The sequence below is a fragment of the Solea senegalensis genome, linkage group LG19, assembly GCF_019176455.1.
Source record: "Solea senegalensis isolate Sse05_10M linkage group LG19, IFAPA_SoseM_1, whole genome shotgun sequence".
Classification (NCBI taxonomy): domain Eukaryota; kingdom Metazoa; phylum Chordata; class Actinopteri; order Pleuronectiformes; family Soleidae; genus Solea; species Solea senegalensis.
In genome coordinates, this window is record NC_058038.1 from 3,252,488 (window position 1) to 3,267,274 (window position 14,787).

The window sequence follows — 14,787 nt, forward strand, 5'->3', positions numbered from 1 at the left end:
CATCATCTTCACTGTTTATTCTCAGTGTTTGTGTTTTTACGATCACTTTAATCATGGAAATCTTCTCAAAAATGTACACACACACACACGAGCATCATCTGAACGACCCGACGTTTCCCACTCTTCTTATTTCATTATTATTTTTTTCTTCTTCAGCTCGTTCAAATAAACAAAGTTTGTCGTCGAGGGGGAAAACGGAACATGTACGTACATTTATTTATTTATTTATTTATTATCCAATACATACTTAAAGAAAAATAAATACTCGTCGTAAAAAATGAAAAAAATACAACCGAAGAAAAAATTACACACAATTTTACAAATTGATCCCCAGGCTCCGCCCACTGTAGGTTTTATCATACAGATATTTTTTTGTTCATTTATTTTTATACGACCTCATTTCATCTTCACCACTAAAAAAAAAAGAAAAAGAAAAATCTTTTAGGTCATTGTCGTTTTATTTTGACATGCATCGTAAACACACAGAGGCTAAAGGTTTTGTTTCCTGGGCTTCCGAGGACACGCCCTTTCGTCCCGCCTCTTTCTGACCTCACGCCCCGCCCCATGCCGCCTTGCTAAGCCCCGCCCTCCCCCCGCAGTGCTCTTAGTTTCTGTTATGGCTTGTGTGTGCAGGAAAATGATTTCTGTCTCTTTCTGATTTCTTGTTTGTTTTTATCTCTCTGTCGCTGCTTTCATCATCAACTGACCTCGACCCCTGACCCCTGACCCCGAGCCAATGACTAGAGGTCAGACATTGCAGAACTGCAGCGCAGAGCAGCACCGGAAACCAGAAACTTCCACGTCTTTCTGAATATAAACATAGTTGACATTTAAAGCTGCGGTGTGTAACTTCTGACGCCCAAAACACAGCTAGCCTCGCTAACAGACTTACCCCATGTTTCAGAGAACTGTGGTTAACTTCTTAACCTAATCATCACTAGTTTATATCTCAGAGGACCAGGGTGAATTCCTTCACCTAAAGTTCTCTTTTAACATTCGTTGAATAGCTTACATTTTTAAAACAAAACAAAAACCGTTGTCTGTCGTTTTATTATCGTCGCTCTTGTGCTTCACTCTGTGTCTCCACAGACACTGGTTTGGATTTAAAAAATTACGCACTGCAGCTTTAAAAACAAACACAAACTTTACAAAGGGTTTATAGCTTTGAATTAAAGAAGAAAAAAAATGTAATTTCAGTGAAATATTTCGCGAAGTCTGCAGCCCCCGGTGGGCTGTAAAGATACTGCAGGTAGGCTGTTTTGTGTTGTTTGTGTTAAGAAAATAATAAAACTTAAATGTTGTAGATTTAATTAAAAAATCTAAATGTTTCTGTCTGAATATGACATGAAGAACATAATTAAAGAATTCTAGAATTTAAAAATGGGCCGCGACGCTATACAAAAAAAGAAGATTGTGCTGCTTTAAATGAAATCAGAAGCCTACATTTCCCATGATGCACCCCTGCAGCTTCTTCTCTGATGTTTGTGTCACAGGATTTCTGTGTATTTTTCTGCCTGAGCTGACGTCAAAAACGTCTGTGAAACATCTGTCACTCTGAGCCTCGTTTGATTTTTCCGTGGCGTTTGGCGTCTGTAAACGTTGGATTATTGCCCTCCTGTCTGTCTATCTGTCTGTCTGTCTGTCGTCCCCATTTGCTTGAAGTGACTCCTCCGAGTTTAAAAAAAAACAAAACATAAAAGAAAAGTGTATAAACCCAGTGTAAAGAAAGCGACACTGACACTTAATCTATGCATTATCTGCCATTGACGTCATAACGCGTCGGACACAATGCCTCTGCGGCCGTGCTACACTTGGCTCCGCCCACTCCCACCCGTCCCCGAGCCTTTGATCTCCATAATGGACGCTGCCTTCAAAGGAAACGACTCGGTTTTCAACGAGCAAACAGACAAAGAGGACGAGGAGGCGCAGCTGTGATGTGGTCGCAGCTTTTTTTACAACTCCTGCTCCGGCCTGTTTTTTGGACACTGACACCGAGCAAGCAGAGCCAAGATGGCCGACACCACAGTCCACCAGGAGCCGACCGATAACGAGTAAATGAGGCGGATTTGAGCGATATTTGGAACTGAAACAAACCTTTATACATGAAATGGTTTGTGATCCTGAGAGACTGGAAGTCTAACCTCTGACCTCTCCTCCACAATGATATGGTATACATATATATATATATATATATATATATATACAGATGTATATATATATATATAGAATAATTAAGGTTCTCATTCGCTAAATGCAGGCTTACACTGTGTGACTTTTGGCTCATGTTGAGCTGATTTTGATCCTCATGCGACTACTTTTTGGGATCAGGCTTACGGTCCCAAAGATTTCAGCTTACGGCCCTGGTACACGGACACCAACACGAAATCAATGGACAACGCTTGCGAAAAGTGAACTTCCGGTAGGTGGATTATTCAAAGCAGACGCTCAGACGTGTCAGAGGGAGCTGTAGCAATGTTTTCTTCTTCTTCTTTGGTAGGAATGCGTCCTATTCCCTGTGTCCAGACTTGTACCGCCCACCCGATGGTGAAGTGGGATACTACAGGACTCTGACGCGCGAGTATACCACGGCCTTTAAACGTGTGTCGTGTAGCATACATGAGGTAAGGAGCAGCGATTACAACAATCGTACGGTCCCGTTTGAAATCCCGGTCGCCCCCTCGTGAGGTTATCGACTCACCTCCACCTCCCTCACTGCGCCTGCGCGAGCACAGAAGCAGAAGTGAAGTCAAGTAGAAAGAAAGTTAGCATGACCGGGAACAACCGGGAAAAAAGGTTAGAGGGTAGAGATGGCTGCTCAGCTGAAGCTGCCTGGTAACGTTTAAAAAGAGTGTTTTCTCCTTCTCAGTGAGCGTCTCTCCACTTCTCAGTTCTTCTTCTTTTTCAACGTCGCAGTTCCAGATGCGAGATATCCGACATGTCGGACTGTATCGCGTGCGCACGGAAATCGCGAGCGTTTTAGCTTATACAGCGTGAGCTGGAGGTTTTACAAAACCACGTATAAGATAATATTGTACAGTGTTAGCTCAGCATGACACGCCCTGAAATATCCTGAAGGTCTGGGGGAACTCATAGATGACGTTAAAAAATGAGAACCTTTCATTTACGACTTGTAAGTACTAAATAAATACATATATATATATATATATATGTCTGTGTGTATTAATAATATTGAACATTTATTTTTCATATATTTGTAATAACTTTGTTGTAGTGTTGGAGGTCGTGTGCCTTGCTCAGGTGTTCCCTGAGCCCTTTGACCTGGTGGGGACTCAAACCGGCAACCTTTCCTCTGGTTACATGTCACCCTTTCCCCTGACCATGATTTTCTCAATGTACATTTTTACATATTAAAATAATATCGTTAAATGTCATTAATCGGCTGATAATCGGTCAACCCCTGGTAGAAAGGTAGAACTCCTCTGGCGTTGTTTTAAAAGCTGCTCCTTTTACAGCATTTTTTAACAGTTTAAAACTTCCTCTCCTTGCTCGTGTTTTCAAAATCGTAAACGCCTCATGGAGGAGGAGGAGGAGGAGGAGGAGGAGGACGCTCAGTAAAATGTGCCGTGTTTCACGAGAACAAACGGCAGCGAGCGGTTTGAAGGAGAAGCATTCCCGACACACACCTCACCAACACAACCCGACATCGCCCTTTAACGACCCGACCAGCACCGACGAAAGAGAGAGAGACAGAGAGAGAGAGAGAGAGAGAGCGAAAACAGCTGATTCCATTCAAACTTTCCAAATCTGCTCGGACAAAAAAAAACATATCCTACATTCTTCTCGTCATTTTTCCCCCCTTTATTCCTCTTATGCTTCTGTTATTGCAGAATGGTCAGATTTCTTTTTACTTTTGAAGTGAAGCGGTTTCGTTCGTTGCTTCTTTTCCCTCCACGCGGACGAGCGAGAGCGTCCTCAAAGTCCAGTCCCGATCCAGTCGAAGTCCTGAGGGGAGTGAGAGAGACAGATGATGGTATTATTCCCACGGTTACCATGGTTACCATGTCACCAGCCAAATAGTCTTAATCTGCCAAGGGTGGAAGCAAATACTTGCTTGGTTATAATATTTAAAAGTAGCTTGTAAAATCTGCAGCCACTTTTAAACTGTAATGTTCCTTAAAATGAAGAAACAATTGTCAAAAACTGGACAGAATTTAAGAAAGTTGTACATTTAAACTCAGCTGTAACATCTTATCAAGACGGTGTTACAAAATTATCTGAAAATGTAATTATTTTTCGAGTGGAAAAACGTTCTTTTTCTTCATCACGAATAAAAACAAGAACAATTTCCCTGAAATCAGACACAGTTTACAACCCTAATCCTACGGATTACACCACTTTATATAAGTGTGTGTGTGGCTCCGCAACACTAGGTGGCGATATTTGTGTGAGTATGTCGAGCTGTCACTTTTTGTCCAAAGAAATTTGCGTGCGAGAACCTGACTGAGACAAAAATGTACAACCCGGAAGTGCAACAGACTTTCTGAAAAAATGACGACACATCTGAAAAGTGAGGTATGAAAGGATTTCAGGTTCTACGCCGCACAGTGGAAGTAACTCACCTCTTAGCTTAGCTTTTAGCTTCACCCGAGTGAGGCGACGCGACTCGTCAAATAATAAAAGGAATCACACGTCACGTGGAGCTCTATGTTCCACCATCCATTCCGTGTCTTGAGGTGAAAATATACAACCTGGAAGCGCAACAGGCCGTCTGAAATAATAACAGTTGTGGTCGCAGTTTGTACGTCGTCTTCTTCTACTTCCGGGTCAAAGACAAGGGAGGACATTTTGGTGCATTCGCAGGATGTCCAACTCCAGCTCAGCGTGTACATGTAGGAGTCATTGGCCTATGAATGTCATTATCCAGGTATGTTAGTCCGACTAAGACTAGCTCAATTTTAGTCGGACTAACGTGTTTTTAAGACGTTAAGAAAACCAAATTATTGTCTTAGTCTCACTAAAATGGGACTTAATCGGACTTTTAACATGACTCAACACTGACTGTGAGCACAGATCGGCCTTAGATCCATTTAGAAGCTGCAAATAAAGTGGACGCAAGCTAAAAGCTACAAGCCACGGTAAGCCAACAAATCTGCCACATAATATCCATTCAAACAAAAAGTGACAGCCCTACTTTCTACCATCCGTGAACTACTGAGAATCTCCTTCTTTTTTTTCTGTGGTTGGACAAAATGGTGTCAACAGGTGATTTCACCCAGACCAGAGTTCCTCTGTGGCCTTAATTACCCTCCGCCTTAATCCTCAAACCTAAAGTCACTTAATGACACGAGAGGAAGTGCGAAAATCCCGGGCTCACGACAATAAAGACCAAAGTCCAACAAAGTCCAACAACCCGGGCTTCAGCGGCAGCGACAGCAGTGGACAGTTGTCATTGACAGTGTGGGACGGTTCTTACCTCGTGGTCCTTTAGCAGGAGTACGTCCTCACTGAGGCAGATTCACCCCGGGCACCAGAGTTGGCTGCGTACGAGAGCGGGAGGAGACACAGATGTGGTCATTATCGTAACAGCAGCGTCTGAACTCACCGCGCTGACCTCCCTCAGACTTGATGATTAGGAAGTGGAACGGGGGAAGAGGGGATGAGGGGGAGAGGGGGGAGAGGGGGAGGGGATAATAGTCTTCCTCTGCACTTTGAAGCGTCTGTTCCTTGTTATTGCTAACAGAAGAAATTCCACTGCCAAACTAATGGCAGAGTAGCATGAAAGCGACTTATGTAACGCACACTTGTACAAATGTTTCTGTTCAGGCCTCATTTACGGGGAAATCACGACGTAAACACGGCTCATTTATGATCACGTTCAAATAATGTTCAGAGTTCGACCTTTGACCTGGCAAAGACTGACCATCACTCTTACGTTCAGACCTGGTGTTTGTCACTCGCTCACATGTGGATCACGTACGAGTGCGAGTGGCTCTGAAACACGTCTCGTGTGACCACGTGGGATTTAACCAAATACAAACCAAAGTCACGAGTGTCCACGAAGAAAAGCAGACGTGTTAAGAAAATAAGAGTCTGCGTTCAAAGTCAAATTAAATCATAATCAGATTGAATAATAATCATATCTGACGGACTTATATCAAGTCGGAATGAGGACTTAAAGTTCCAGTAATAGTTATTGACACCTACTGGTCTTATCCATGCATGTCAGGGAATTACGTGAAGGTCTTATCTTAACACTCTTTTTTGTTTGGTTTGTGTATCAACTTCACGTCGACAAATATCTTGTGTGTAAAAATGCAAAACCAGAAAAAAAAATCAGGAAAAGCAAGAAAAACATCATCCTTTCTGGGACTTGTGGGCCACCGTAGTTTCACAACGCACTTGAGGAAGAGAGTAGTGGGCGGGGTTAGGGTTAGATCAAATTAGATCAGAATTAAAAAGAATCAGAATCAAATTGCCTCCGAATCAAAGTGAATCAGGGTCAAATGGAATAGTCAGGTACAGAGAGATTCTCCGCCCCTCGACCTCTGACCCTGACTCCCATCGAGCTCCTGCTGTGGCTCACGTCGTGTCATGTGACCCAGCGTGGCCCCGCCAAGGACATGAACATGAGAGCAAAGTGAATAACAGAGGTCAGGGGTCACACTCACCATCACTCTGGACTTTCCTCAGGGTCACGGAGGGCGTGGAGATGGCTGAGGCACGGAAGTTCGCAGGCAGGGTCTCGGCAGAGTCGGAGGTCACGCCCCTCAGATCCTTCTCCCTGAACATCTTCCTCCAGGACGGCGAGCGCGTGAACGTCTTTGTTCCGTCCTGACACACGGAGGACAAGAGTGTCACAACGTCAACAGAAGACAAAACAAAAAAAATGATGACGATGATGAAGATGAAGATGCCAACCTCATCGGGTCGTCTCTCGGTTCCCATGGTGATGAGGGAGTTGTACTCCTGCTCCAGGAGCTGCCTGGCCTGTAGGAGAGAAACGACACAGAGGGGTCACTGGAACAGTCACATAAACGTTGACCTTGTCAGGACCAATAGTCCTCATGGAGACCAAAACCTGGTCCTAATGAGGCAGATCCCCATAGTAACTGGTAAGTGGTTGTGGTTAGTGTTAAGGCTTTTGTTTGGTTTGTCCAAATGAACAGAAGTCAATGCACAAACTGTGTGTGTGTGTGTGTGTCTTTGTGAGGATATTTTGTCTGGTCCTCACAACTTTAAAGGGCTATTTTGGTGGTTAAGACCTGGTTTTAGGGTAAGTGTCTATGAGTGTCCTCAGTAAGACTCCTATGCTTTCGGGCCTTTTTCAGTAAACACTGACTTTGTACTAGTACCAGTAGTCCTCATGGAGACCAAAACCTGGTCCTAGTGAGGAAGAACTGTAATTTACTGGTTAAGTTTAGGACCAAGGTAAGGCCTTAGGTAGACCGTTCAAATGAATGGTCTTAAAATGGATAGAAATACGAGAATATGTGTGTGTGTGTGCAACAATAATAATAATAATGATTAACTTTATTTATTTTTTAACTAGTAGTCCTCATGGAGACCAAAACCTGGTCCTAATGAGGCAGAACTTCATTTCCTCAGGTCCTAGACTCTTTGATTCGCCGTGGCTGCACGGCGGCGGCGCCTAGACTGTTCCTTTTTTTTTACGATGTTTTTACGTACGCAGACACACACACACACACACACAACACTCAGTCTGACTCCGTAAACGTTCACTTATTATTATTATCAGTATTATTATCGTGTCTTTGTCTGACAGAAGAAAATATTTCTACAAAACAAGGGCGGCAATATCATAAAAAACTGCAATGCTATTAGAGGAAATGACTGTTATTAAGTGTGTAGAGTAGAAAGGATTAAATGAGAGGGTAAGAAGAGTTTCCTCTTTGTTCGTGTTTAATTTACGACGTTAAAGCTGCACTGCGTAACTTTTTTAGAATTGTTGTTGATGTTGTTATACTGACTATATACTGTTATACTTGTATACTGCTTTTTCTTCGTGAACAGAGTTTTCTGATTATATCTGAAAACGCGCTCTAAGACCTGACTGAGGGAGCGTTTGTGTGTATGCAGCAGCAGAGCACAAGAAAATAATTAAACTCATTGAAGACCGTTTGAGGTCATTAAAGCTTGGTCCAGCAGAGGGCGCTGTATTTCCTCGCGGACAATCGCGACACCGAAGCATCGGAAAATTGTCGCATGGAAGTATTTGTGGTTTTACACCAACGATGAAGAAGTCGCAAACAAATCACTTAGCAGTTAGCCTCACCACAGGATATAGCTTGGTTTTTTTTGGGAGGAGAAAGTGACAACCCTTGTTTATGCCTTGTGGCCTTTCAAATTAAAAGCTCATGCCTGAACGACAATCGTAATAATACTTGTGTTTAAACAGAATTTGACTATATTTACTATACAAAATTCTCATTCTCATTATGTCCACGCCTATCTCCTATATCATATCCTATAGCTGGTGGTGGAGAGGAGGATGCTGAACAAACTGCTTTCCATCGTGGATAACCCTGATCATCCTCTCCAACACGTCCTGCAGGCCCAGGAGAGCACGTTCTCCAAGAGATTCAGAGAGCTCCGCTGTCACACGGACAGATTCAGGAAGTCATTCCCGCCATCAGCCATCAGGACTTACAACAACTCCATACCAACATTGTGTCTTCATGAGATTCTTTATGCCATATTTTTTTATTATTGCACTATTTTCTTGTACGTCTGCACATATTTTTTGTATTGTATTGCTGCTGTGTTGAACCAATTTCCCCTTGCGGATGAATAAAGTATTTCTAATCTATTCTAAAGACTAAAAATGTTCCAGATTAAAAGCATATCGAGACATCATCTGACATTAAAGAAGATATTGTCTTTCAACCACCAAATCTGGATCACTTATTCCCTCAAGACGTTTTTTGGAGACGTCTCGCTCACGACAACCTCAAAACATTCACCATAGCGATGACGCGGACATCGTCCTCCGTCAAACCTCTGTGTTTACCTGCGTGTTCTGGTTGGGGATCTGCAGCAGCAGCGCCAGGTCGGTGTAGTCGAAAGTGTCGTCTAAAGCCAGCAGCGCCCCGTGGACGCCGCTCTCCCGGAGGTTGTCGGCGTATTCCTTCAGACCGATCGTCTGCACCCAGCACATCACTCGCTCGTTGGACCACACCATCACATCTGGGGGGTAGAGGGGGGAGAAGGTGAAGGGAGGTAGGGAGGAGTGGACACAGATGAAAACGTAAGTGTACATATACACCTGCACAAATGTGCGATTTAACATCACAGCTGACGGGAGCTGTCGAACCACTGCAGCCTCAGCGTCTCAGGATTATTAAAACTCCTCTACTGTAAAAGGGACAAATGACTTTGATAAGTGTCCATAGCTGATGAAGACAAATCCCAGTGTCGCGTCTTTTCTTCTCTGATTTATTTCCTGGTCACGGTCAGAGGACGAACCCAGAACCAACAACATTCCTGACTTGGGAAATTCATCGGCTGGGAAACGAGCCAAGGTGATCCGACTATAAATGTACAACATGTGTATCCCAGTGTTTGTTTAATGACTCAGCGTGTTGACATTCATGTCATCATTATGCAGCCAAATTGCACCAGAGAGTTGAGGTTTGTAAGTGTGGGAAGAAAGGGGCAGAAACTGAAGGGGTGGTCCAATCATCTCGCAAAAAACAACGTGGGACTCGACAGAAATCAAAAGGAAATGTGTGTTTTGTTTGTGATGGAATCTCGTCATATTTCTTTGAGTGGGGGAAAAAAAAATTAGCTTAATTTGCTGATGATGTAAAATAAATTGTTTTTATTGTTCACTTTTTTTATGAGGTCTTTTTAAAATGTTAAAAGGAAGAAGAGCTCATGCCACTTTTAATAATCATTTAATCTACAAGTATTTGCATTCAAGCAAAGAAACAAGTCGTCACGTGTTTTGCCAAATTTGTTTTTTTTTTGGCTGGGGGGGCGACAGCCGTCTTTATTTGTTGTTACTCCTACATCTACGGCTTGTTTTGGTCTAGAACTTGAGATTCTATCTTGTCAAAGCATTTCAGAGTCGGTGTTACTGCAGCAGCTGAGGACACAGACGTGTCTCTGTCTCCTGAGGTGACGCTCGGAGGACGTACGTGTTTGTGCCTGTGAAACTCTCGGTTCATTTTTCTCTCTCCTTGCATGTTCTGACGATTTTGGTTGTAAAATTTAACAAGTCATCTTTCTGAAAGGAGACGACTGTCATAATTGTATAATTGTGTTTAATGGAGCTTCAGAACACTGAGCTCCTTTAAACCAGGAAAAAAACACACACACACACAATGGCTTCTGGGGGTTTTGGGGGCGAAACTTTGGCAAGGGGTGTGGCCTGCTATCGCTAGAAATTTTCCTTTACGATCTTTTTCTTTAAAACGTTTCATGTAGAGACGACTCTAACCGCTGCAGTACATATGCCAGGCCTGTGTGTGGCGCTGTAACGCTGAAGAGGACGCAGAACAAGTGTACATTACATTATCATCACAGAAACAGAGACAGAAAGAAAATGAAAGTTATCGTGCAGAGAACAAACGTGACACTGACATGAAGAGCTCACCTTTGTTCTGGTGTGCGCTCTCCTCTCTCCTCCTCTCCAGCTCCTTGCGATCGTAGTTCAGGCGCTTCAGGCACATGATGCCGTAATGCAAACTGACCCTGAGAGAGGTCAAAGGGCCACAGGGTGAGTGGGGTTAACTGAGGTCGTGTTTCCACTCTCACCTGTACTCAGAAAGCATTAACACAGTCCACAAAAAGGGGCCCCTGAGTTCTTAACCGTCTCTAAAGAGAGGAGTTAAAGACAGCCCGGGGACACACACCTGAGCGGACAGCGCTACCTGGAGCTCTCACACATGGACAAAGGCAGTGAAAACACGAGAAGTGAGAAAAACACCCTGGAATTCACGTCCGTACTGAGTGATATCCCATCATGATCCCTGAGTGAGTGAGCCAAACGCAGGATCCACATTCTCAGGTGGGTTTTAAGACATTCCTGAGCATGTGATAACCCAAACTGTCTGTGTCAAGTTGTCTAAACCGCGGCAGTTTCAGGTTATTTTTACACAAAAATAAAACCTGGATTTAACAGACACTGTCACATCACCTCAGTCCTGGCTGATCTTCACTGGCTCCCTGTTTGTTTTATTTGTATTGATGTATTATCTGTAAGGTCTCAAGAACACCGTCTTATTTGTCACCTCTAAACCTCTAATCTGTTACTATCTACAATCTGTTATGCTAATGTCACAAGAAAAACACGTCACATACACAAACATTATTTATGTTACCCAAGAAAAAACGTTTTTAAATAAATGCTGCAATGTTATCTATAAAATTAGCTAACAATGTATTTTACAAAATGTTATGTTACTAAAACTGTTTCCACAAAATGTTGCGACGTTTACGGAAACATGTTGCTAATGTCACAAAAATGTAGAACTGCCATTTTAAAACTTTTTAAAACTAATGTTTGTGTTAAAAAATACTGCAAAACGTTACAAATGTCACAAAAAACAAAAATTACACATTATTACACAAGTTTGTAAGAAAAAAATATACTGCAATGTTATGAAAATCTTTCGTTACTAAATGTTGTAACGCTTATTAACGCGTTCAAAAAGTGACAAAAAGGTGGTACTAAAATTACAAGATCGTTAAAAAAATATAACGTGTAAATACTGTGACGCTATCGGAAAAAAAAAATTGCTAACAAAAAAGTTACAAAATGTCGTAATGCTACTGAAACATGTCACTTTTATGACATTTCTACGAACTGTGACGGTTAAGAAAACTTGTAGCTAATTACTTTGTTAACAAAAATTCTAAACACTTTTTTGTAAAAAAAAAAAATTTCTAATGTGTCAAAAACATAAAACTAATCAAAAAATTTACAGACAAAAAAACATGTTAAGAAATGTAATCACGTTACTACAGATATGTATGTATTATTTTTGTGAATGCTTTTTTTCAAGTGAAAAACTAAAATACAGGCTCCCTCTTGTGGTGCTTCAAAATAAATCACCAGGACTGTATGTTGGCAACGATAATATCCTAATAGCGTGCTTTAACGCCATGTGTGATGGGGATCACTGTGAACGTTACGTTAATAACAGTCAAACACACCTGTGAAAGCTGTCCACCATTTTGAGCTGTCCCCTCAGCTCCTTCTTGGTCAGGTGGTCCAGCATGCGCGCGTCCACCAGGGACTCCATGAAGTAGCTGCGGTACTGCGGGAGGCCCAGGCTGGGCAGCCAGTCGTTGCCCACCCACTCGTGATTCATATCGCCGTAGGCCAGAATCTGAAAAGAAGAAAAGGAGGGGACGAGCGCAGATGACGAGCACTGATTCACGCTCGGCTTTTGTGTCTGACAGCAGCTCGTGACTCACTGGAGATAAGACGACTGAGTCACAGTCAGCCGACTTTGACTGTGCAACCCCCTGCACCCCCATGCCAACAGAACGCCGCTGCAACACTCATCGCCACTTCATCTGGACATTACACAGCATTTTCTGCCGGGAAAAGGAAGTCTGTATTGTGTTGTAGAAAACGCTCACTCTCCCACACCAAATCCCATGGAGAAAATCAGCAATTGTACACCACAGCACGCAGGAGGTTTGTATCCACTGCTGCCTCTTTCAGGAGATTCACTTGTCTTATTATACCACTCTGATAACTGAAATCACGTGTTCCGCTTTGCGTACGTGACCCAAAGTTAACTGACGAGGCAGCGGTAGACCAGCAGCTCCCGTGTCCCCGTGAGCTAGAAACGCTGGTTTTGTCTATGGGCTTTGGTGTGGCAGAGACTTCCTGTTTTTCTTAGTTTTCTGAGGGAAGAGGCAATAAAAAGCAGCACAAGCATTATCCTTAAGCAGGGCATTGCTTTCATTAGGTGAGCCTTTTTATTTTAATGTGGTTCTGCTTGCGTCCCCACTGGCTGCCATGTGTTCAGAGGGAAAAGCAGGACAAATCGTGACGACAGCGACATTACACGGTTTCCTCTGTGTGTCACGACCTCTTAAGAAATCCACAACCATCCCTTTAATTATTACCAGTGTTGTATTTGTTACTGTGCTTCAGTACAACATTCATGTATCTCTACTTTACTTTGGTATTTACGTTTAATACATAAAGAGTGTACTTTTACTCCACTACATTTCCTCTAACTCTCTTTGTTACTCGTTACTACCAAATAAAATCAGAAGAAGAGTGGGTATTATGGTCTGTATTTATATAGAGCTTTTCTAGTCTTGATGAGCTGCTTTACGCTACACTTTTCACTCATTCACTCGCTAAAACATGGGGTTAAGTGCAAGACACTTCAAGGACAACTCACTCACTCACTCACTCACAGTCAGACACCCACTCACTCACTCAGACACTCACTCACTCAGACACTCACTCACTCAGTCACTCAGTCACTCACACTCACTCAGTCACATTCACACGCTGCAACATGGGGTTAAGTGTCTTCGCCCAAGGACACATAGATGAGCAGAGCCAGGAATTGAACCCACAACCTTCCAGTTGACAGACAACTCGGCCTACCACTGAGCCACCATGACTCACACCTCACTTTTTTATTACTACTAAGTACTTTTACTTAAGTAACATTAAATAAAAAAGTGACATTAGCTTCTACCAGAGTCATTTTGTGGTAAAGATGTTTGTATTTGTACTTTCATCCTCACCTGGTCCCAGCTGAACTCCTTCAGCTCCTGAAGCGCCGAGAGAAGAGAGGAGGCAGAGAGAGAGAAGAGAGAGAGACACAGAGAGAAAGAGAGAGAGTGATGTGGAGGTGGAGAGGAGGAGGGGAGCAGGGGTCAGGAGCGAGGAGGACGGATGGAGGAGAAGCAGAGGAGGAGGAGGAAGCAGCAGCAGCAGGAAAAGAGGACAAAAGGGAGGAACAGTGTGTTAGTGAATGGGTCATTAGTTGGAAGCAGTTCACACTGAAACAGCAACAAGAGGGAGAGAAGAAGAAGATGCTCAACACTATGGCCTGGGCCCACAGAGAGAGAGAGAGAGACATAAATACAGAGGAGACAGAGAGAGGAGGAGGAGGAGGAGGAGGAGAGACTCGTCAACATGATTCAAACCTGACAAACGTTCAAAAGTGAGTCGAAAAATAATGAGAAAAACAAACATAAAAGTGGACGTGATGTGGGACAGAGACACAGTCACTCACTGGAGGTTTGGTCGCTGCGTTCAGGGACTCCATCTCAGCGTGGGTCATCCACACGTTACTGGTCGACTGCGGACGCAAGGACCAGAGAAGAAGAGGACGGGGACAAAGCAGAAAAAAGGTTTTTTGACGTGCTGGTAAATCAACATTAACACAACCTGTGTCACTGATCTACTACGGTGGCCTGGAAGAACAAATGTCATCACTTTAATCTGACAATCACAGCTTCAGACTCACATTTTTTCCCCCTTTTTCAAATGAAAATATGTGTAAATAAACTATTCTGAAAATCTGCGGCACAAATGTTTATTTTCTAAAACATCTGGTTCATCTTTGTCAAAGTGTGATGAAGCAAAAAAAAAATGCAAAGTTTATTTTCACTTTGCTCTAAACTCCTGCTACATTTTCACAGCTTCCCTCATTTCCCACTAAAACGATCCTGAACTCTTACATTATTCTCATTTTCTATCACAAACGCTTCATTAAACGTCTATTCTTTGTATCTCGCCGCCACACTTTCCCACCGGGGCCCGTTAACATTTGGACAAATCACATAATTACAAACATGTGGGTTGAACATGGACCTCACACG

General features: G+C 43.0%; 1 protein-coding gene across 1 annotated transcript in view; it reads right to left on the bottom strand.

Moving 5' to 3' along the window:
- Positions 1 to 3,906: 3,906 nt before the first annotated feature.
- Positions 3,907 to 14,787, bottom strand: part of ppfia3 (PTPRF interacting protein alpha 3) — a 32,927-nt gene continuing 22,046 nt past the window's right edge. Inside the window, exons 24-32 of the mRNA XM_044050830.1 lie at positions 14,199 to 14,264; positions 13,705 to 13,731; positions 12,139 to 12,314; positions 10,577 to 10,674; positions 8,990 to 9,165; positions 6,880 to 6,948; positions 6,630 to 6,792; positions 5,435 to 5,498; positions 3,907 to 3,963 (exon numbers count right to left, since the gene is read on the bottom strand). Coding sequence (XP_043906765.1) covers positions 5,446 to 5,498; positions 6,630 to 6,792; positions 6,880 to 6,948; positions 8,990 to 9,165; positions 10,577 to 10,674; positions 12,139 to 12,314; positions 13,705 to 13,731; positions 14,199 to 14,264 — 828 coding nt within the window. The 3' untranslated portion in view covers positions 3,907 to 3,963; positions 5,435 to 5,445. The remainder of the gene's footprint in view (positions 3,964 to 5,434; positions 5,499 to 6,629; positions 6,793 to 6,879; positions 6,949 to 8,989; positions 9,166 to 10,576; positions 10,675 to 12,138; positions 12,315 to 13,704; positions 13,732 to 14,198; positions 14,265 to 14,787) is intronic.